The following is a 22,462-nucleotide window of genomic DNA, read 5'->3' as shown; positions in this document are numbered from 1 at the left end:
TTTTTCCTCGGAGGTAATTCTTCCATTACCCAAGTTTCATTATCTTCCAAGGTAGAGATTTCTTTTTGCATAACCTCTCTCCACCCCTCATGTTTCATAGCCTCTTTGAAATTACGAGGCTCAATTGTCGTGTCTATAGCTGCAATAAATACACGGTGTCGCATAGAAAATTTAGCACAATTCACAAAGTGTGCTAAAGGATAAGGAGTACCTGAGGAGCATGGAGTAGATGTTGAACATGTAGAGATAAATGGACTCGGAAGAGAAATAGTATGTGCGACATAATCACGATGCCAACCTGAAGGATGTTGTTGGCGTTGACCATGACCCATATCAAGAGAAGAGGAAGAAGAGAGGCTCGGATCAGCCACAGGGCTGCTGTCCGTAGTGCTGGCAGAAGCAGAGACAACAATTGTAGGTGTCGCGGGTTTGCTGCGGGTAGCACTGGATGCCATGGTGTGGCTGTGGTCTAGTCTGCTAGCAGCAGTATCGGACGTTGCAGCAGAGGCAGTGGTAGCGGCAGCATCAGAAGCAGATGTAGTAGCAGCATTAGAGGAAGATGCAGCGGCAGTAACATTAGCAGGATTAGTAGTAGTAGGCGGAGCAGTGGCAGCAGCAGTAGCAATAATAGGTGAAATGGGGGAGGGAACGGACCAAACAAATTCCTGATTGGAATTGGGCTGCCACCACGACTGTCCGAAGAACTGGCCTCAAGAGAAGCCTTACCAACCTCTAAAACTAGCTCCAAGTCATCCAAAAAATCAGTATCAACCCCATTATTGTCATGGGACACTTCATCATTACCCACATTAGAATTATCCGAACCACCATTAATCACAAACGGAAAATCATTCTCATAAAACTTGACATCACGTGAGATAAAGATTTCACCCGTTTCTAAATCATATAACTTTCGATCCTTCTTACCATGAGGGTATCCCACAAACACACACTTCCTACTCCTAGGTGCAAACTTATCACCCTTAGCCTTTTGATTATGAGCAAAACAAAGACAACCGAAAACTCGCTTTTCATCAAAAGTAGGTTGTTTGCCAAATAGGACCTCATACGGTGTTTTATTTTCTAGTAAACGGGAGGGAGTACGATTAATCAAATATACCGCCCCAAAAACACATTCACCCCACAAATCAATCGGCAAATTGCCTTGAAACATTAGTGCACGACCCACATTTAATATATGTTGGTGTTTATGCTCAACCCTGCCATTTTGTTGTAGAGTACCAACACAAGAAGTTTGAAATAAAATTCCATGTTTATCAAAGTAGGGAAGCATGTGTTTAAATTCCGTACCATTGTCACTCCGGACACACTTCACAGACACATCAAATTGAGTTTTAATCATAGCAAAGAATGAGCAAAAAGAAGAATAGACCTCAGTTTTAATTTTTCATTCAACAAATATACCCAAACACCCCTAGAAAAATCATCCATAATAGTGAGAAAATAGTGTGCACCACAAGTAGACGGAGTTTTATACAACCCCTATAGATCACAATGTATCATTTCAAAAATTCGACTAGCACGACTATCACTTATTCGAAAGCTATCCCGGGTTTGTTTAGCTTGAGGAAAAATTTCACATGCCTTATGTAAATATTTACTACTAGAACTACCTCTAATATCAAGGAGTAACTTGACAATTCTTTCCGACGGATGCCCCAAACGTCGATGCCACAACTCAAATGTAGAGACCTCTTGACCCGTGACCGCACATACTTTTGGAAGACGCCGGAAATAGTAGAGTCCATCCATTCGTTCACCTCCTCCAATCACGCTCCCCAAATTTTTATCCTGTATAGCACACAAAGAATTAATGAATCGTACATAACAGTGAGTGTCATCAATCAATTTAGACACCGATATCAAATTGCAATTTAATTTAGGAACAAATAAGACGTGTTCAAGAATAATTCCATCAGCCAAGAAAACACGACCCTCCTTTATAGAAACTGCATGAGCACCATCGGGAAGACCAACAGGGCATGGTAGAATGGATTGAATATCTAGGAGAGAGGACTCGTCACCCGTTACATGATGAGAGGCACCCGTATGAATAATCCAAGAGAAATAAAAATAATCACCAATCCTCATTTTTGGCGGACAATTGGTGGTGTGAGTAGTGTGGGCTGCTGTCGTAGCATGAGCAAGGGCAGAAGCAGGCGGTGCATTAGCAACGACAATAGAAGAAGTAGCGGACAAGGCAGCGATAGTAAAGGTAGAAGCGCTCCCTTGGTTGTCGTATTTTTCGAGCCCCCAATTGGGGTAGCCATGGACCAAAAAGCAAGCGGCATAATCGTGACCAAATCGATGACATTGGATATAATACAAAGTCGACTTATCATGTCGCTTCGATAGAGAATCATCTGTTTAGAAATCTAGAGGCTCCGATACCATGTCAGGAATTGATTTTCCTTAGTTGTATTATGTATGAGCAAGTATATATATACAACCTAACAAGAGATTAGGGCCGATAACCTAGGCCCATTAGCTATACACTATAGGCTTAACAGAGTTATACTAGGAGCAACAGTTAACATATTTTCTCTTAGTTTCTAATTGTAACTTTGGCAATTGGCCACCCATGCCAAAAGATAAATTCTAATGTATACAAGGCCAATATTGCGAAATAATTTTGGGATCTAGATTTCACTTTGGGCACCAACTCATGCATGAGCTTACGAGCTATTGTATCATGTTCTGAGAGGCCTTCCAAAGGGAGGTTAGTGAGGTATGAGTAAATGCATAACGAGGGGCATAGGGGTCATTTCACGTAAATGCATATTCTAAATTTAGAGTAGTATCATTGGGTGATCAATAGTATCACCGGATGATCAAATAGTACCATTGAACATTCAATGGTACTATATATGTATGTAGGGGTACTATGTATATGTAGTGGTACTATATATTCATTCAGTGGTATTAACTACGTGTAGAAATAGTATCACTACATAGTTAATGGTATTATATAAACTTTCAGTAGGACATTCAAAAGTGGTCCCACTTACCCATCTCTCTCCTCTTTTCTCTCACCCCCATGTGCTTTTTAATATTTTAGTGTTTGTTATGCAATTTCTACATTAGTACTTCCTCATGTTCTGAAAGTTATGTTGCTAGGAGTTAAGCGACTGCTAGGATTTCAAAAAGGTCTTGAACAATTAGCTTCTAGCTTAACCTAAGGTGTAATTACGAAATTCATGGTACCTTACATACGCTGTCTCTCAGACCTTAATAATATTCATTAACGAGTCCTTTCATTCGTGCAAAGTAATATCAGGAGAAGATGGTCTTAATGTACATCTGACAACATTTTGCAAATATATCAAAGAATTATCATTTTGTGGTTCTTTGGTTAGTGGTGCAGCAGAATCCTCCTGTTGCTCCTTGTCTTCTAACTCTTCTTTAGGTGAAACCAAATCTTCATTTCTTTCTTCTTCTTGTGGAGAAGCATCAGCATCCTCATGTGGTGACTTGGATTCAGAAATTACCATGTCTGAGTGTGAGCTTTCATCAGCACTATCAGGTTCTAGCTTAATGTTCATCTGTTTCTATTTCTTTCCTGGGCTCAAATCCTTCCACAGTTTCTACAAGGCTCTAATCTAGCGCTTGTGAAGATGAAGAGATTGACAGTGATGGTGCAACGCCCTTTCCCTTGGCAAGGCAAACATACTTGAATACAAGCTGTTTATTATTCTGTAAATCTTCAACATCGCGCAACGTTAGATCCCCAACACTAGCAAATACATATAGGAACTGCTAAAAAACTTTGTCAATACTATGATCCTCTTTCAATATCATAGTTGCACCTTTCTCCTCAAGATCAGAGATGGACATATTTTTTGTCATTGATGATTGATCCTTACTAGGTGGATCCTCCTGGCGGCTAGATTTTGAAGCAGAAGAATCCAAGGGTGTTTGTGATTGTTTTGTGGAGTCACTATTAGAAGAAAAAGTTTGCTGAAATTTTTCCATGGGGGGTTTTGAGCTAGAAGTATTGTCAACAGTATTCGTTGTAGTCTGAATATCAGTCGTTAACCCAAATAGAAATGCTTGAGCAGAGTCCATATTCCTTTCAAATTCATTTTCATCCATTGGAAGAGCTTGTGCATCAATGTTTGAGATGAAGGATACAGCTGAAAGTATGTTTGTGAAGTAGTAAGCTGTTTCTGAAACTAATCGAGACTCATATAACGCTGTATATATTGCAAATTCAAGTGCAGCTGGGGAGGATTTGCCTACATAACAATGCCATGTAAGATTGCGTAAGTTTGTATTGAACCAACGAAAGTTATAAGGATGCAGCACCCTAGATTTCTAGGTGAATGCTTCAAGCATAAATGTAAAGAAAACACAATAATCATAAAATTGAATGGTGTATATAAAATCAACCTATTAAAGGTTAAGTTTCTTTTCGTCCCATCTTAAGGGCTTCTGATTTCATTGCAAGTGATTGTGACACAATTGAAAGTACATTAGAATCAAAAGTGGTTTTTCTTTTTTGGACATACAGATAAAGAAACTAGATAAGCAAAAGTCACACCAGCACATGCAAGGAGGCAGAAGCAGAAATTACTTGCAATAATGCAGAACTGACCTTTATAGTGACATAAATAAGTACCAGAAGAAATTCATCAGCTCCAGGGGTATCCTCATTTGCAGTGACAACAACATTGTGCAACAATTATGACTTTGCAACAGTTAAGAATACAGGCAAGCTTTTCCCTAGGTGCCTTGTACATATTAGTCTTTTGCAACTCCTTTTGCGCAAGCTGCCAACATTAAGATGGCGCATAAATCTTGAGAAATACTCCCTGTGTCTCAAGGTGGTAGCTGCATTTAATTAAGTGCCGTTTCAAAGCAAGAAATTATGTTCAATAATACTATATGATTCAGATTCCATTCATATTACTTACTAATCTCATGCAATTAGCAACTTTACTTCAAGTGATTTTAATAATTTCCTGTTCTTCTTATATGCATTTCATGAAGAAATTGATACTATGACCAAAAATGACACGGAAAAAAAAAACCCAAGAAAGTAACGGAAAAGTAATATGGAAATAAAAACCTCAAGATTTTTAATATTTTTGAAATTACAATAACTGAAAGCTGGCATATTTTTCAAAAGTGCAAACACTCTTAAGTACTCAACAGTCAGAGTGTTTTGTAATTAGTCCACATAAAGTGAAAGAGTTAATGACAACTACATCTAACGAGTATCATACTTGAAGTCTTGAACAGAAGTCCAAATTTGCAGTAAACTTGTAAACATTAGACGGAGTGATGTTTCCATTCTAGCAAAACTTTTCTTATTCCTGATTTTGTGACTCTACTTTGTTGGATGCGTGATTATCCATTCTATCGTATCAACAAATGACAAAGGCCATACAACTAAGTATTTGGATGCCTCATTTATAAACTTATGACCTGTGACAACTTAGAATCTTAGATACCTCGAAAACTAAAAGAATAATAATCCCTCTCTGGTTGTCTTAATAGGACACTTTTGGTCTGGCTCAATATACCATAATTATCCTAGATAAGATATGTAATTGTTTAGAGCAAGCAATTTTTGTTTGTTTGTTTTTTTTTTTTTTTTCAATTTGCGACGCATAAAATCCTAAATTTAGTCAGATATGGGAAATTTTATAATTTAGCTTAGTAGATAAGAAGAGTGGTCGTTATTTTGGGACTATTTGAGTGAGATGGAGGGAGTTTTAATTTTCCCTTAAAATATTTTAAGTGCAGTGAGATATAGTCAAATCCGATGCATATCTAAATGAGGAGAGTTGAAATTTAACTCAGTAGTAAAATCTACAAGTCATTCTATTCCAAAGAAGTTGTTCAAGCTGTTACAGATACAATATGATAAAAAAGCATCAACTTTTCATACTAACCAGCCATGATTACTCATTTTGAAAGGGTGGATTGATATCCAAATTTTCTGGCCAGATGAATTGTTGAACTAAAGCTATCTTTTCAGTAAGCTGCTCATCAATCTTTACATCGTCAGGAAATGAAGCAAAAGCACGAGGAAATAATTTTTTCAGGACATATTTCTCCAGTCTCTGCAAGTGAAAATTGGGCAGGTCAAATGTAATGTACCCATCATTGAATCAAGATTGCATGTATGGGATCAAAGAGCGCATACAACAAAGAAGCAAGTTAACTCACTTAACCAGCACTTTCAAGCTCCTCTTCTGAGCAACCACTCCAAAGTGGACGAGCCTTGAAGGCAACTTCCATTTTGGCAAAGAATTGTTGTACTGCAGCACTATCCTTTTCTGGATCAGGAGAACTGTTCGAGAAGGAGACAATGAAACTGCCACAAGCAGACGCACCACTTAGAGCATAACATTAGTTACCAACAAGGAAACCCTTGTCAGATTAAAAATGTAAAACCAATAATGTGATTTAGGCATGACAGAACAAGTCTGGAAGATCATATTAGTTGAAGGTTAGGAATAATAGTAAGATAATGTATTATTAGTCAAAATTCTTAAAACCAAAATGCTACAAAGGGGGGGTCCGAACCCACCAATTCTGAAAACTTAAAACCTTTCTAGATATCATAAGGTCGTCGTATTTTATAATATCAGTCGTTTTATGTAGATAATTGATATATATTTCTATAGCTTTAAAATTTCTCATTAAATTATGCCCAGAATACAAAAGGCCAACAAAGTACTCCCATGAAAAGCTCAATCGTGATTGTTAATCATAAGAAGCTTTCTAAGCAGATAAATCAAATACGCGTTACATGAAAACACATAATTTCTCAAAACCCCATTAAATCACAGTGACAGATAATGGCAACAATTGCAATAGTGAGTGTTGAAGAAGGTGATACGTTCCACTATTACATCATCTAATTACCTAAGAATTTTACATAATACTAACTTCAGATAAAATTACAGTTAAGGCATTTGAACTATTTAATAAAAAAGTCTGCATAATACTTGAAAATTACAATTCATCAAATTAACTGACAGTTCATGTGTTGATATATCATTTCTAAGATTGAACAATAAAAGGGGTTAGCAAATGTAGCTAGAAAAACACATCTCATAATAAAAAACAACTAATTCTGTAACAAAATAGTTTCAATCCTAGTATAGGGATTAAAAACCCTTTAAACTTTGCAATTGCAGAATATGAAACAACAAATTCAATAGAAATGGGAAACAATTTTCAACAAAAAATAATAATAATGAAACCTTTTAATAACTTTGACAAATTTAGTGGCAGATCAACAAATTCAAGCAACTGAGAGAGTAAGAGGGAAAGAAGTCAATGCATAAGATGGTTTTGAATTTTGATTGAAGCAAAGGAAACTAGAATTTTCCTCCATGGTTATAGAACAGACAAATGGGGTGCTGTGGGAGTTAGATAGCATCGGCAAAAAATGCGTTTGCCGGGAGTCGAACCCGGGTCTATTGCTTGGAAGGCAATTATCCTAACCGTTGGACTACAAACGCTGATGATATTGTGTGTAGAAATTTGTTTTAATAACCATTACTATAATTATACGATTTTGTTTACCTAAACTTATTTGAATTTACTATCTCCGTTTTGATTACCCTAATTTTATACGAGTATTATAAGTTCACATGATTGAACTTGATCAACGCGGATTAATCATGAAGGATGTACAAATAGTATAGTAGATCATATATCATTATTTTATTATATATTACATATTTCCTTTTGAGTAGGTTTTTTTTTTTTTTTTTTTTTTTTTAAATTCTTATCTCACATATAATTATCAATTTTTCATACAGAGTACGAGAAATTAAGCATGAGATTATTGATTCTTAATGAGCTACCGTATTATACGATGATCTGAGAATAGATCGAAGCTCTTGTTAGTTCAGCCACATTACCCTGGCGCATTTGATTCCGTGGAATAGTAACCGCCTAATAAATACTCAATTATGCTAACATTATTCTTTATCTGTGCAGAGTATATGATGAATAATTTTAATTTTTTGAAATTAAATGTAAGAAAGATTTTGAGATTCCTCCAAAAGAAAAATAAAAAATGCTGCCAATTGCATTGCCATGCATGCCGTGATTCCTAATATTTATTTGCTGATATTAACCATCTTATTCTAGCCTGCAAATACCTAGCACAAGGTTCATTATTTTCATTTTATTCTTTTTCTTTAATAATTAATTTACGAATTTTATTCGAAAATTGTTTAAATATATAATATTATTTTAATTATCTCTACATATGCATATATATAGTTTGCAAAATCTCCTAGATCATGCACACTTTTCTCTCCTACAAAATATTTATACGTTCTAAATTAAAAAATGAATGTGAAAAGGGGTAATATTGACATTCACATTCCTATAAAAATAGAAAATACAAGTAGTACCATTGCAACCTCCAAAGAAACCACAAATAGTAAGGGAAGTATTTGGGTTAAGAATGTTTGTAAGTTTTATATGGACGACATTAATAGAATAATCTTCCCATTTAAAGTAGGATTAGCGGTTGTTATTGTTTCATTACTAATTTTAATTCCAGCTCCTTTTCATTTTTTTGGTGGCAACAATCTCATTTGGGCTATTCTTACTACTGCTGTCATGTTCGAATACACTGTTGGTATGTACTCGTACTCCTTTACTTCTTGTGTTCACTATACATTAGTAAGAGTTTAGGTCAACATTGATAAACTTTGTTAATTGTATAATATAACTTAGTACCAAAATCGCTACTTCTAGTAGTGGTTTTGCTACGAGACACAATTTCAAAAAAGAAATTTATAGTGATCCTACGTGGACATTTGGAGAATAAGTTACATACCAATGGAGAATATAATGGTGTTTGCATTAGTTTTAATTTGTAAATTGTTCTTAGTGTTATTATAAGATTGGAATTTAATTTAATGTAATTTATCCAGGCATGACATTTAGCAAGGGGTTCAACCGTGCAATAGGAAGCTCATTCGCTGGAATCTTGGCCATTGCCATAGCTCAAGTTGCATTATGTACAGGAACAATTGCTGCACCTATAATAATTGGTGTTAGCATATTTTTCATTGGTACGTAATTTAAGTTAAACTATAAAGTCTAAAACTACTGAAATGTTACAAATGTTGCATTAACACAATACTTGTGTGTTGATGTATGTACATGTAGGTATTATAACATCATTCATGAAGATATGGCCGTCACTAGTACAATACGAATACGCGTTTAGGGTGACTCTATTTACTTTCTGTTTGATCGTAGTTTCTGGCTACCGGATGGGACACTCTATCACGGTGGCTGTGGACCGCCTCTACTCGGTGGCGATTCGAGGGATCGTAGCTGTTTTAGTGAATGTGCTCGTATTCCCTGATTCACTTGAAGGTAAGAGCTCCATCATACATATACTCTCTTTTTTTTACTGTTTATCAGAATTAATTTTCACTTTAAATTTGTTGCTTAAAAGTATAAGCCATAATATCACTGAAATTGCAAAACTAAATTAAACTTTTGGTGTGTTTAAAACCTTATTGTTATCCAAGTATAATACGAAGTAACACTGTCACTAACGTGCTCTTGTTTATACCTTTTTCATCAGAATGCGTGATAAATTATATAGATTTTGATGGGTCAAAAGACATAAACTCTTCGAGGATTGTTCTTGATGAGCTTTCCAATGAATCTGCCTATAAAAGATGTAGAAACAATCTAGTTGCCTCTATCAAGTTGCAAACTTTGGTAACTTCTCTCGTTAATTCTGCTTAGCGTTTGTAATTCGTGTTTTTATTTATTTATTTATTATATACAAAAATGATTAACAATTCAATATATTTTTAATTTGAATTATTTTACAGGCAAGTTCATTAAAATGGGAGCCCCCTCATGGTAGATTCAAGCAATTTTCCTATCCATGGTCTCAGTACGTCAAAATCGGTACCATTTTAAGGCAATGTGCTTACGAAATTATGGCCCTCCATGGTGTCCTCCATTCTGAATCACAGGTGCTTCTACCTTTCTACTACACGTATTTCTTATTTAGTCTTTAATAGAAAGCACAAATGCACAACTATGTAAGAGCAATCTGTTTGTGTTTTTTAAGAATTCCATAATTTAAAGGCCTATTAATTTTTTTTTTATACGGTCATATACGAGGTGCCCCTCCTATCACAGTTTGGGTGAGGGTGAGGATTGAACCTTGGTCACACCAGGGGGAGATGGAGAGACTCACCATCCCTCCACTTCTTGATCCTCATTTAAAGACCTACTGATGTCTTGACCGACCAAAATGACTTTCTTGCAAAATAGGTTAAAAGTAAAAGAAGTTATACAAAGATACCCTTGTTACCAATTTGTTGATGCGGTGGTGATTGGGACTGCACTTGGTAGGGAGGACTGTGTGTTCGATCCCCCGCAACAACAATTGGGAGGGGAATAGAACCTAACCACCCAGAACTGATCCCCGAATTTGAAATAACCCAAATGAACCGGGTGGAATATAAAAAAAAACAAAAATACCCTTGTTAAAAAAAATCGGTTACAACTAAGATGTTACACACATGTGCGTCTCTCTTTTCATAAAAAGTTGCTTTAGTTTGACTTTTACACTATTTGTCTACAAGTACTCCGTATTAGTTTTGATAAATTTTTATTGATATGAAAAGTAAATATTATGATGCAAAATGTTACTCCGTATTGGTTTTAATTAACTATTAAAGAAACATTAATAATTAAAGTTATATATTGGTAAACTTAAATAATAAATAAATTGTTGTAGGTTCTATAAAACAATTGAATCCAAAATTGATTACATTGACAATGTCAACATATAATTTACAGGCACCCTACAATCTTCGAGTATTGTTCAAGCAAGAGATGCAAGACTTAACCGACCTAGCCACAAAATTTCTGAGGGGTTTGGGGCAGGACATTAACAACATGAAGAGAAGTCTACAAACAAGCACAACACTTCTTACACAATTACATAGCTTAACATATCAACTTCAATGGGCTATAAACCAACATTTACATCTCAACAACAAATCCAATATCTTGGAAGAGAGTAAAGCTATATTATCATTGGTTACATTTTGTTCTTTGCTCACTGAAATTGTGGCAAAACTTGATCACCTTGTTGAAACTATTGATGAACTCTCCAAGATGGCTAAATTTAGTCAATATGCAATTAACCCGATGTAACTTATTTTTTTTGACGGGACGGGAACCGATGTAACTTCATAATATTGTATGCAGAAGAAATATAATTAAAAAATTGTTGAGCATGTAGGTGATGTAGCATATGATTCTACACTAATTTCCAAAGTTTTTATTTTTACAAGGTTGAAATGAATCTACTTCGTACAATCAAATTGTTACTCTTTGGTTAGCTATGGTTGGCAGTAGCAGGTTGGATTTAATAAAGAGGTATCTCATTCATAAATTAGAACCAACTAGGTTTTGATTAATCTTAATGCTACATTAATCTCCAAATGAGAAGAAAAAACTCTCACTATAAATGTTGTTGCATGCTCAAGGTCCAAACTCAAAACTTCTACTCAAGTTGTTAAAACACTTTTACCGGCTAATTCATACTTTATTTATTTATTTACGATAAGATACAGGATGGACCCCCCACCCTAACATAGGAATGGGGGCTGGATAAGGAATCGAATTCCCATCACTTGAGGGGAGGGGGAGATGGAGGGACCATTCCTCAACTAATTCAATCGCTATTGTCACAAAAATTGGTGGAGGTATTCTTGTAATGTATGTTAAAGAGAAAATACTTTAAATATCAATACGTCGTTGATACTATCGGGTATGTCTTGTACTTCGAATCTTACTTCAGTATGAATGAGTAAGTTGTAAGTTTTGTGACTTGCATTGACCATCAACACATTAACATGGACCATGTTGAACATTGACCAGACCTCGTCTAGCTCACCCTTCAATCCCACCAATTGAATTTGTCAAACCCTTCAAACCCAACCCAACCCAACCCACCTTGGTCTTCAGACATATAAATCCCCCATTTTCCCACTTCTTCCGCCAATATCCACTTCTCCCCTATTTTCTCTCTCCTCCAAAAATGGGCAACTGTAATTAGGGATGTCAATGGGGCGGGGCGGGGCGGATGTTGGCCTTCCCATCCCCATCCCCACCTAATATTTTCATCCCCATCCCCGCGGCGGGTCCAATTTTCATCCCCATCCCCGCCCCACCGGGTACAACTCTAAAACCATCCCCGCCCCACCCCCTACTAGGATATCCATCCCCACCTAATCCCCACCAAAAACCCGCCTAATCCCCACCCAAGATCCACCTAATATCCGTATATCAAATACACAATCTTACATAATTAATACGAATTATAAAATAAAACATTATATACACATTTTTGTGTTATAATATAAATGTCGTACAAAGTATTATAATTAATATTGTATTTCATGTAATTATTTTATAAATAGAATAAAAGTATGTAATTTTTCTTTAAAAGATATATAGATGTGGGTATGAGGTGGGGATGGGGCGGGTACGAAGTGGGGCGGGGCGGGAATGGGGCGGGTACAACTTAAAATCCACCCCCGCCCCATCACCCATGGCGGGTATGATTTTTATCCCCATCCCCGCCCCACCACCCGCCAAACCGAGACCCATCCCCGCCCCAATGGGGCGGATCTCCTACTTGACCCGCCACTGACATCCCTAAGTGTAATGGCTTACCCTCCACTCTCTCTCAACTCCGCTCTTACGACAACCGCCCCGACCCTCTACTTACTCCGCCACCACCTCAACAACCTCACGACCACCCTGACCCTCTACTTACTCCGCCACCACCTCAACAACCTCACGACCACCCTGACCCTCCGCCGCAACAACCGTCGCAGCAGCAACAACAACAGAACCAACAGCAAAATTATTCTCATATTTCCAATATCGGCCGAGTCCTCGGCCGACCAATAGAAGACGTCCGCGCCAGCTACAATTTCGGCCGCGAATTAGGGCGCGGACAATTTGGTGTCACCAACAACCGTCACTCTGTCAATTTGGTTATGGAATTGTGCGCCGGCGGCGAGCTTTTTGATCGGATTATTGCGAAAGGGCATTATTCGGAGCGCGAGGCGGCGAGGTTGTTTCGACAGATTGTTAAAGTTGTGTACAATTGTCATTCTATGGGGGTTATGCATAGAGATCTTAAACCTGAGAATTTCTTGTTTTTAAGCTCTCTTGAAGATTCGCCATTGAAAGCAACTGATTTCGGACTCTCTGTCTTCTTCAAACCAGGTATGAGTTCTTGGCTGTTTAAATTATGATGTATTGTTGATTTTGTTAGGTTTGTATAAGAGATGGTAAATGACTAAATGATGTTATAATTATGTATTGTTGATTGTTAGGTTATTTTAAGATTGTAAATGATGATGGTAGTATGATAGTGTCAGAATTAATTCTAATTATAGACTTTAATCATCGTGTTAAATTAATTGGTATACAATAATAAATGCAAAAGCGGGTTATTACTCGGTATCAAGTAGTTGCGGAAGCAATTTACGGCTCAGTATACTGGTATATGGTGTATAATGGGTGTGGAAGCGTAATCATTACCGAGTACTCAGTATAATGAGAAGCATACTTGAGTAAATTGATTGAGAATTCAGAGTTTTTAATACATGGAGAAAAATATTGAAGCGGATTAGGGTATTTTAATATGTTACATTACATTGTTAAACAAATGTTTGTTGGAATATAATGGATTTTGGTATCAGAGAATTATGTCATGACAAATTAGTTTGGTATTCTTAGATAATCCGTTTATTTTTCAACTCTAATATAATGTTAAACCAACTAAAAAAATGTAATTGCACATGTAAAGTTTGGTACTTTGTGAGAAAGGTGTTAATGATTGAGATCATTATATTCTTTGGGGGTTTTTAATTTTATGGACTAATTAATTGAATTTGACAACTAATTGCCAACAAGTGTAATGTAATGTTTGTTGAGAGGTGCTTCTATTTGAAACCAGAGATCATACTGGCCCCGTATAGCCTTATACCATACCGTACCTTAGCTTCATTATTTTGCTCCTTGTTACATGTTTTTAAAACTACCCACCTAACAATTTCCTTATTTATTTGTCAATTGATTATACAACTGTTATCAAACTCATCAGCTTCATATCCCCTCCCATCTACCCCCTTTCTCCAACTTCTGGTTGCGCGAGTCAGTGTACCGCATATCTTGATACGCACTGAAAGCATGCTTGTAGATCAACTCTTATGAAATGGTTTCAACTTTCAAGTCTTGAGATTGTAGTGTTCAGGGCTTGTTGCAAAGCATGTAATTAAGTTTATTTGGAGTCTAAAAACAACTCCCAGGTCACTGGAAAAATACCACGAATGCTCCCATTATGATTATAACCAATGCTTAGTCATGCTTCCCGATTTCCCCAGCTAGAGCCATCCTCATTTGTTTCCCATTAGTGACCAGTCTTTGAGTGGGAGAATCCTTTCTGCTTGACTTGTGCATATACCTACTGAATGACTTGTTGCAAAATTGAAAGAATTAACAATTTAAAATTTTTTCATAGGAAAATACGTGGGAAGATTAGGGGTATATTATAAACTATTTTGTTTGGATTTCCATAAATATAAGTTCAGGCATTCAGGCCAAATCTAATCACTTTTGGATTTTGTCTTAAATTCAATGAAATTTGTAGAAAGTCTAAAATAATTCAATTCATGTAATTGCATGCTAATTTGGATCTTAACCAAATTTTTAGGACGAATTATTTGCCCAAATTAAGTCCTTGTCCGTATAACCAAGTCATATTGATGTTAAACTATAATTTTGGCACACTTCACAAATTTCACTTTGACCATCGTGTGTGATTTATATGTAAGGAATAATGTAGTTGTGTGCAATCTTGCTAGATTCGTCTCAATATGTATTTTCAAGATAATAACTGTTTATAGTTTGTACAGACTACAGATACACAATTAGACTGGTTAGACATAATAATGATCAAAGTTTTATATAAACAAGCGTGAAAAAGTAACATGTTAACATTAAAATGAAATGGAGGTAGTATCTATCATTTATTGTTTTTTTAATTTAAATTTTTAAACACCTGAAAGTACCTCTATTTCAGACGTAAATTAGCAACTATAATAGTCAAGCTTCTGTAAAATTTCCATCCTTCTCATATGCGGCACATGCTAAAATGGTTTCAGTGATAGTAATCCCAGTCTTCTAGATTATCACTTCGTACTTCCTAATTTTGTGCAGCTATTCTACTAACCCATGAGCATGCAAATTGATAATTGATATGGGATGACTTTGTGGACTAGTTGAACAGAACTAGGTAGTGAATTATGCTTCCATATCTGTTTTAAGTGCCTCTTATGTACCACATTGTAGGTGAAATCAGTTTATAACTGAAGGAACGCTCTTTATTAGAGTATTTGAGAGGATTCCTCTTCTTAAGATTGTCTTGGTTGGAATCCTATTTTGTAGAGCTTGGCAACAAAGATTAAATTAGGCACAAATAGTATGGTAGAGGGGGGTGTACCATGTGCATGGTACACTTGAAAGTACATTACATATAAATAAAATAACATTAGGACAAATTTAATGTTCTTTTATTTATGAAGCCTCATTTACATGTAATGTTCTTTATTTTATATGTAATTTTCATTTCACCCATTTATTTTCTCTCTCTTCGATACTCTCTCTCCTCTCCCTCTAACTTCTTCTTCCATTTTATTTCTTGATTTTTATAGTTTTTATGTGCTTAATTCATCACTCACAAACACATTTATACTAGATTTTACACTCCAAATCCGAATTTCACAACCAAATTTTCGGATTTTTCATGTTTGAGAATTTTGGGTATTTTTTATTTTGGCTAAATAACTTGCAATTGAGTGTTCAACTTGCTTGATTTCCACTATTAATTCACTTTACAAGGGTTTTCTACTCATTTGAGATATGACTTCTCTTTCTTTGTTCATCTTTGTTCTACTTCATGAATATGAAACCCTAGGTTGTGCTTCAATAGTGAACTCTCTCTTTGCTTGTTATTTTTACCTATATTTTGTGTTTTGTGATAATGTTTGTTGTTCATATAAAGCTTTATTATCATGAAATTACTTGATTGTTTGAATTTTTGGCACTACCATTGTTGTTCATCATCTTCTTCCATGGGTTTGGGTAGTAGCATTTTTCCCTTATTTATATGTAACGTCTTTTTCAAAAAGATAATGTTCTTTTATATTTATATGTAATGTTATTTTATTTTTAAGTTATGTTCTTTTATTGTATGTAATGTTCTGTATTTTATATGTAACGTTCTTTTTGATATACTCTATGTTCGTTTGTAATGTAATAATAAATTATTATAACTACGATTTTTTTTTTATTTACAAGTAATGTTCTTTTATTTATATGTAATGTTATCTTATTTATAGGTAACGTTTTTCTATTTATAGGTAATGTTCTTTTATTCATAGGGTGATGTTCTTCCGGGTGTACCATGCGCATGGTACACCCGGGTGTATGAAACAATTATTGACTCTCCACATATGAGGCCTTGAAAACTCCCGACTAGCCTTAAAATGGCAACTAAGCTGATTGTTGCAAAGGCAACTTACAGAGCCTATTCATTTCCTTCCTGAAATCAAAACTGTCTTCTAAGAAAAAAGGTGCTCAATTTGTAGGAAATTCCCCAGCTGTGGATGCAATAAATCTTTTTTCATCTTTTGGGCATTTTCCTTTAGTGAAGCTTTTAGAACCAAAATTTGACCCACCCAATAGCTCTTATTACTCGCGGTGGTTGAAGGAAAGAAAAAGTATCAAATAGAAACCTCCCTTCCAATTCCTTGTCAAGCCGAATTTTGTCCTTGTTACCATTGTTAGGAATCAGTTTAAAACTTTTAGTAATCAAGGAAGCAGTGTTTTCATTGATGCCTATGGACTACCTTGAATCGATTAAAGTTTTCCATAATTTTATTAACAAAGCCACTTCCAACAAGTATTTTCCCTGATAGAGCGGAGGTTTTGTCTTGTGAAAATCTGTCGCTTAGTTGCTAAGAAATCCGTATATTTATTAGAAAATTGAGGTAAGTCAGGTCACTAACAGCAACATCAAGAAGTACTGATTCAGAGAATGCAGACATAATAAAGATAATAAAAAGTCAAAAAAAACCAAAGATGATTAGGATGGAAAGGGTGATAAGGGACATGAAACAATTGCATCTTTTCAGGATCATATTGCATTGGATAAGGATGAGTGGAGACTGGAGAGAGAAAAAATTACCTAAGAAACTCACAGGGATGACATGTTGGTCCATGTAGGTGATCCATTGTAAATGGGTAGAAATTAGAAGAGGGAGTTCTTAATTTTGCCCAACAGCAAAATAGTCTCAAGGATAAGACTGAGTTTACGGTATTTCGTAAAAAACTTCTACCTCATTTGCTATAAGGAACTATTTTTATGTTTTGTGTGCTAAAAGAAGTTTATGTATTACTGATTATGGAGTTTATAATCCCTTCGCTTATTGGACAAATGTTTAGTAATGGTTCTTTGTGACCTTCCAATCAAGTTAATAGTATTACATTGACACTCAGTGCATTAGAAACTTGGGGAATCAACAACCACTTCAATGTAATAAAAGAAGAGTTGATGCTTCTTTTGGGAGATTGGATAAATCTTGTACATAATATATCTCATCCTATTTTCTTACTATCGAAATCATCCTGCCCTATTGTCTCTGAAGAAATTCAAATCCACGAAGTTTATCTTCTTTCCTCTTCTAGAATTGGTCTTTCCAGCCTGATTATTAACTTATTTTGGAGGATTATACGAATCTACTGGAAAGAGCCATGGGCTCCTAACACTCCCAAATTACTCACATCACTACATTTGGCTGATACTCTCTCTCAATATGTATTGATTACTTTTGTATAAGTAATATTAGTAGATTCATATATTGAAGAACTCCCTTTGTTCTTTTATGTCCTATTCAGTTACTATAGATATGCAATTTAAGAAAATGTTGAAGAATGTAAGTGGGTGTTAGATAAAGTAGGATTAAGTAAGAGAGAGAATGTAAAAAAGTGTGTTTGTGTAAGAAAAAGGTGAATAAAGTATGCGAAAGTGTATGAAAAGGTGTAATTATTGTGGAGTTGAAGGGGTAAGATGGTAAAAAGGGTATGCCATAAGTAGAATAAAGCAAATTAAGTAAAACAAAGAAGAACGACTGAAAACAAAAAATGAGTAGAACAAAAAGAACGGAGGAAATACTTTTAAAATATTAATCTGTAAATTTTTTTATGATATGTACTGAGATAACTTAGGCTCTGTCATCCCCGTGAGTTTCTTAGGTAATTTTTGGTGCCAATATGTTGTCAAAATTTTAGCATTAAATAAATTTTTGTCCCGTCTCTGGTTAGTTTTTACAGTTTCCTTTGTATTTGTTTAAATTATTTTTACACTTCTATTTTGGTAAATCTCCACTCTTATCTTAAAACATCTCTCTTTCCCCTACCAAAAAGCTAGGCCCCACACTATCTCACATTCAATAAAAATTATTATATCCTTTTCTTTATATCGTATGATACCTTATGACGATTCATGTTAGCCGACCCCAAATCATTTTGGGACTAAGACTTTGTTGTTGTTGTTGTTGTTATTGTGCATCTACCTTTTTAATAAAAGAATACTTGATTATATATCTTTTACATCTACTTTTCCAATGAAATAACAATTGATAACCATTACAACTTATCACCTGAAACTATGTGTCATGTTAAGTGTCAAAACTGATGTGGGAAGGAGGGACTAAGTTTCTAGGTGTTGCCAACATCAATCCAGCAACATTCAACTGAACCACTTTGGTTTTGTGCTAGCTAATATATACCTAAAGAAAAATTCTAGGTAATATTACTTTGAATTTTTCATAAATCATCACCATTGAGCAAGTTTATTCTACACGAGACTCAATTGTTTATGGAGGAAGTTTATTATCTATCCCTAGTTGAAGTTTATGAACAGTTTTGTACTTGTGGATGCAGGAAATGTTTTCAAAGACCTCGTTGGGAGTGCATATTATGTAGCTCCTGAGGTTTTACATCGTAGTTATGGTGCTGAAGCTGCTGTTTGGAGTGCTGGAGTGATATTATACATCCTCCTAAGTGGAGTTCCTCCATTTTGGGGAGGTATTCTTCTTCTCCTTCATTAAGATATCATTTGAGATGGAAATTTCTTGAATTCTCTTGCCCTGTTGTTCATTTATACATAATTTTTCATTTCTGAGTGATGGAAACTTTTTATGTTGTTCTCTCAGTTGTTCCATTATTGTTTTTATTTTATATATAAGCCTTACAAAGATTAATTGGCCAATAGATGCCTTTATATATATATATATTTTCACTTTATGAATTTGATTCTTGTTTGGATAGAATCCAACTGCTGAACTTGTTTTGTAAGGGCTATATAGCTTACCATATCTTTTGCTTTTTGATGCATAATACTGACTTTTTTTTTCTTTTCCTTTTCCATGTAAGAGAATGAGCAGGGTATCTTTGATGCTATTTTACGGGGCATTCTTGATTTCACATCTGATCCATGGCCTTCAATATCCAGTAGTGCCAAAGATCTAGTGAAGAAGATGTTGCGTCAAGATCCTAAGGAAAGGCTTTCTGCTCTTGATGCTTTAAGTAAGTTTTATGAAAGATTTATAGTCTAACACAAGGATTTTAAGACAAAAATATGAATTGGTAAATGACTTCCCATTGTCATCATTATGAATCACTTCATATATCGGAGTACTATAGTTAAATGAAATTTCGCCATCCCATAATCAAGAATAACATCAAAAACTGCTTAATTTCGCTAAAAATGAATGTAATGTCTAAGGACATAAAATAAATGTTATTTGATGTTCATTAGTGTGGTCATGTTGCTGATAGGCTTACAGCTTACTTCACCCTTTTTAGATAGATTAGTTATTTTTATTATGATGATCCAAACTATAGATGATTGAACAAATATTTACAAAACTTCATACTAGGATGTCAATAGTCCCAACTTTAGGAGAGGGAGAGTTTTAATGACTGAAAGTTATTATGTTCTATAAGTTTTCTTTCTTTCTTTCTTTTTTGTTTTTGTTTAAAGAAATTTCTACTTTTACTGCTGGTATTATTTAGTAACCTTGGGAACGTGTGACTTCTCAATGCAAATTAATTCATGCTTTTGCTGTTGAGAAAATAACTTTTCAATTATACTAGGGTGGCTAACGTGCGCAATGTGCACTCCGTAGTTAACCATGTCCAGGGAGCTCTTTTAATTTAGCCTTATTGTTAAGATTAATGAGGGAAATTATAATAACAAATATTTTAGGGGTATAAATGTCTCCACACTATTCTTAAAAGTTAAAAAAAAAAGAGGCAATTGACATTAATGAGGGCAAATAAGTAAATAATCATTTTAGAGGGTATAATTGTCCAAGCACTATTCATAAGAACTAACTCTAACTTTTTAAAAAGTAGGGAAAACATGCAAAGTCTTCAAGAAAAATTGCTAACTTTAAATTCTTGGGAAAAAAAATTACTATTATCAAAGTTAGAAGGTTGATCCCCCCCCCCCCCTCAACACACACACACACACACAAGCACTCCTACAGTTTTGATTATATAAATCCAATTATCCTTTGTAAATATGCCTTAATGCCCTTCTATAATTGAACTTGACAATGTAATTCTGAATGAACTGCAGACCATCCATGGATGAGAGAAGATGGAGAAGCTCCTGACAAGCCAATTGATATTGCTGTTTTAACCAGAATGAAGCAATTCAGAGCAATGAACAAACTGAAAAAAGTAGCAATTCAATGTGTAAACTAATTAATCTTTGGAAATGACTTCATTGTACATTTTGCTGCTGCCATGTTTAGCTTTATCATAGCAATTCTTCTAACAAGCAGTTTCACAGATTTTGTTTTAAGATTTCTCGCTCCGCAAATTGAGCATAAGATAACTTTATGTCAATGTGTTTCATCTGTCACATGTTCAATTGCAGGCTGATGTCAATGGTAATGGAACCATTGATTACATGGAGTTCATCACAGCCACAATGCATATGAATAGAATGGAGAAGGAGGACCATCTGTACAAGGCCTTTGAATATTTTGATGAGGACAAGAGCGGGTAGCTTAACTTGCTCATGGTTTTTAAATGTATTGTCTACTTTTGAAACAATTTCAACAGCTTTGTATACTGATAAATGAATACTGCCTTGCTTGTTTGTTTCACATCATTAGGTACATAACCATGGAGGAACTAGAGCAAGCCTTGAAGAAGTATAACATGGGTGATGAGAAAACAATACAGGAGATAATTGCTGAAGTTGACACAGATAATGTATCTTCTTGTCTATGACTCCTTATGTCCCATTTAGTAGATAATCGTAATTCATAATCGTGCTAGCTGCTGCCTCATTTTTCTTGAACATGCTTTTGTCATTTTATAGTTATGTTCTCATTCATCTCGAAGAGACTCAAATTATGTTATATGGCATTGTTATAAATCAGACTAAATTATAATTCTTCTCTCCTATGCAGGATGGTAGAGTAATTATGAGGAATTTGTAGCTACGATGAAGAAAGGCAACCCTGATTTGGGTTTAAACAGACGGAGGAGATGATTCATAGGACAGTAACTTTGTAATATGACTACTATGACTGTCGTGTGAAGCTCGTCTACACCAGTTCTTGAACAATGGCAGAGATTTTGTCAATATTTAAACTTCTCCAACTATTTATGCCTTTGGAGTAGAGTGGATCTGATCCAGTGTTGTCCAATTATTATATAAGGTCCTGTGTATATGTATTTGGTATTCCAAGTGTAGTTTTTTGTTTCTTTTCCTCTGTAGTTGCACAATTGTTAATTGTTTACGTATGTCATTCATCTGGTGAGCTGAATACATTTTGCTGTAAATTAGTTGTGCCAGTGTTTTATACATATATATGGGGCTGTAATTTTTTCAAAAATTGAGCTACGGAGACTTGGAGCCCGTTGGCAGGCATATGATTAGTTGAATGTATACGTTTGAGATATAAAGGGTATGATTTGGTCCCTAATATGAGCTTCATAAAGGCAGATATTTCATCTGTTCTTTCTTTGAGCACTGAGGTCAGAAATTTTATGTCACATTTCATGCATGCGGTTACCAATATATTGCCCATATGGTTCTAACTATCATTAGTTCATGTCATCTAAAAAAATTGCTCCTGTTTCTCTTGTACGGAATATTATTTTGATATATGTGCAGAAAAAATATCACTTTTATTGACCAGATTATTGTTTATGATATGATATGATACGATAAGGGTTTTCATGTATCTTTTGTTTGGACAGTGTGCTTATTTTTACTTTAGAAATCTTTCTTTTGAAAATGATGCACTATGCT

At 35.1% G+C, this 22,462-nt stretch overlaps 2 protein-coding genes, 1 non-coding gene and 1 pseudogene across 4 annotated transcripts; 2 read left to right on the top strand and 2 right to left on the bottom strand.

Moving 5' to 3' along the window:
- Nucleotides 1-3,469: 3,469 nt before the first annotated feature.
- Nucleotides 3,470-7,270, bottom strand: LOC110719233 (annotated as a pseudogene).
- Nucleotides 7,271-7,427: 157 nt separating this feature from the next.
- On the bottom strand, nt 7,428-7,499 carry TRNAG-UCC. Its single transcript has one exon. It is a non-coding gene; the product is annotated as a tRNA-Gly (tRNA).
- A 1,436-nt stretch (nt 7,500-8,935) lies between these two features.
- LOC110719232 (aluminum-activated malate transporter 9-like) lies at nt 8,936-11,196 on the top strand. Its single transcript, XM_021898131.1, has 5 exons — nt 8,936-9,074; nt 9,172-9,384; nt 9,599-9,738; nt 9,855-10,001; nt 10,837-11,196. The coding sequence occupies exons 1-5, from the start codon at nt 8,936-8,938 to the stop codon at nt 11,194-11,196; spliced, it is 999 nt and encodes a 332-aa protein (XP_021753823.1).
- A 1,465-nt stretch (nt 11,197-12,661) lies between these two features.
- Nucleotides 12,662-22,177, top strand: LOC110719611 (calcium-dependent protein kinase 1-like). 2 transcript variants are annotated; one of them, XM_021898586.1, is made up of 7 exons: nt 12,662-13,284; nt 19,069-19,212; nt 19,561-19,713; nt 20,771-20,889; nt 21,074-21,201; nt 21,315-21,414; nt 21,615-22,177. In XM_021898586.1, the coding sequence occupies exons 1-7, from the start codon at nt 13,053-13,055 to the stop codon at nt 21,642-21,644; spliced, it is 906 nt and encodes a 301-aa protein (XP_021754278.1). In that variant the 5' UTR covers nt 12,662-13,052; the 3' UTR covers nt 21,645-22,177. The 2 variants fall into 2 exon arrangements, with proteins under 2 accessions (XP_021754278.1, XP_021754279.1); XM_021898587.1 differs by having other exon boundaries at nt 12,663-13,284; nt 20,771-20,874.
- The last annotated feature ends 285 nt before the right edge of the window (nt 22,178-22,462 follow it).

The sequence above is a fragment of the Chenopodium quinoa genome, unplaced genomic scaffold (assembly GCF_001683475.1).
Source record: "Chenopodium quinoa cultivar QQ74 unplaced genomic scaffold, ASM168347v1, whole genome shotgun sequence".
Classification (NCBI taxonomy): Eukaryota; Viridiplantae; Streptophyta; class Magnoliopsida; order Caryophyllales; family Amaranthaceae; genus Chenopodium; species Chenopodium quinoa.
The sequence above is the reverse complement of the archived record's forward strand: the minus strand, read 5'-3'. Positions and strand labels throughout refer to the sequence as shown.

What these genes read in the sequence shown, in the direction of transcription:
- LOC110719232 (XM_021898131.1), top strand. Translation starts at nt 8,936, where the DNA reads ATGACATTTAGCAAGGGGTTCAACCGTGCAATAGGAAGCTCATTCGCT. An exon ending in TGTTAGCATATTTTTCATTG is followed by an intron (nt 9,075 to 9,171) that starts GTACGTAATTTA and finishes ATGTACATGTAG; the next exon opens with GTATTATAACATCATTCATG. An exon ending in TCCTCCATTCTGAATCACAG is followed by an intron (nt 10,002 to 10,836) that starts GTGCTTCTACCT and finishes TATAATTTACAG; the next exon opens with GCACCCTACAATCTTCGAGT.
- LOC110719611 (XM_021898586.1), top strand. Translation starts at nt 13,053, where the DNA reads ATGGAATTGTGCGCCGGCGGCGAGCTTTTTGATCGGATTATTGCGAAA. An exon ending in AGTTCCTCCATTTTGGGGAG is followed by an intron (nt 19,213 to 19,560) that starts GTATTCTTCTTC and finishes TTTCCATGTAAG; the next exon opens with AGAATGAGCAGGGTATCTTT. An exon ending in TTCTGCTCTTGATGCTTTAA is followed by an intron (nt 19,714 to 20,770) that starts GTAAGTTTTATG and finishes AATGAACTGCAG; the next exon opens with ACCATCCATGGATGAGAGAA.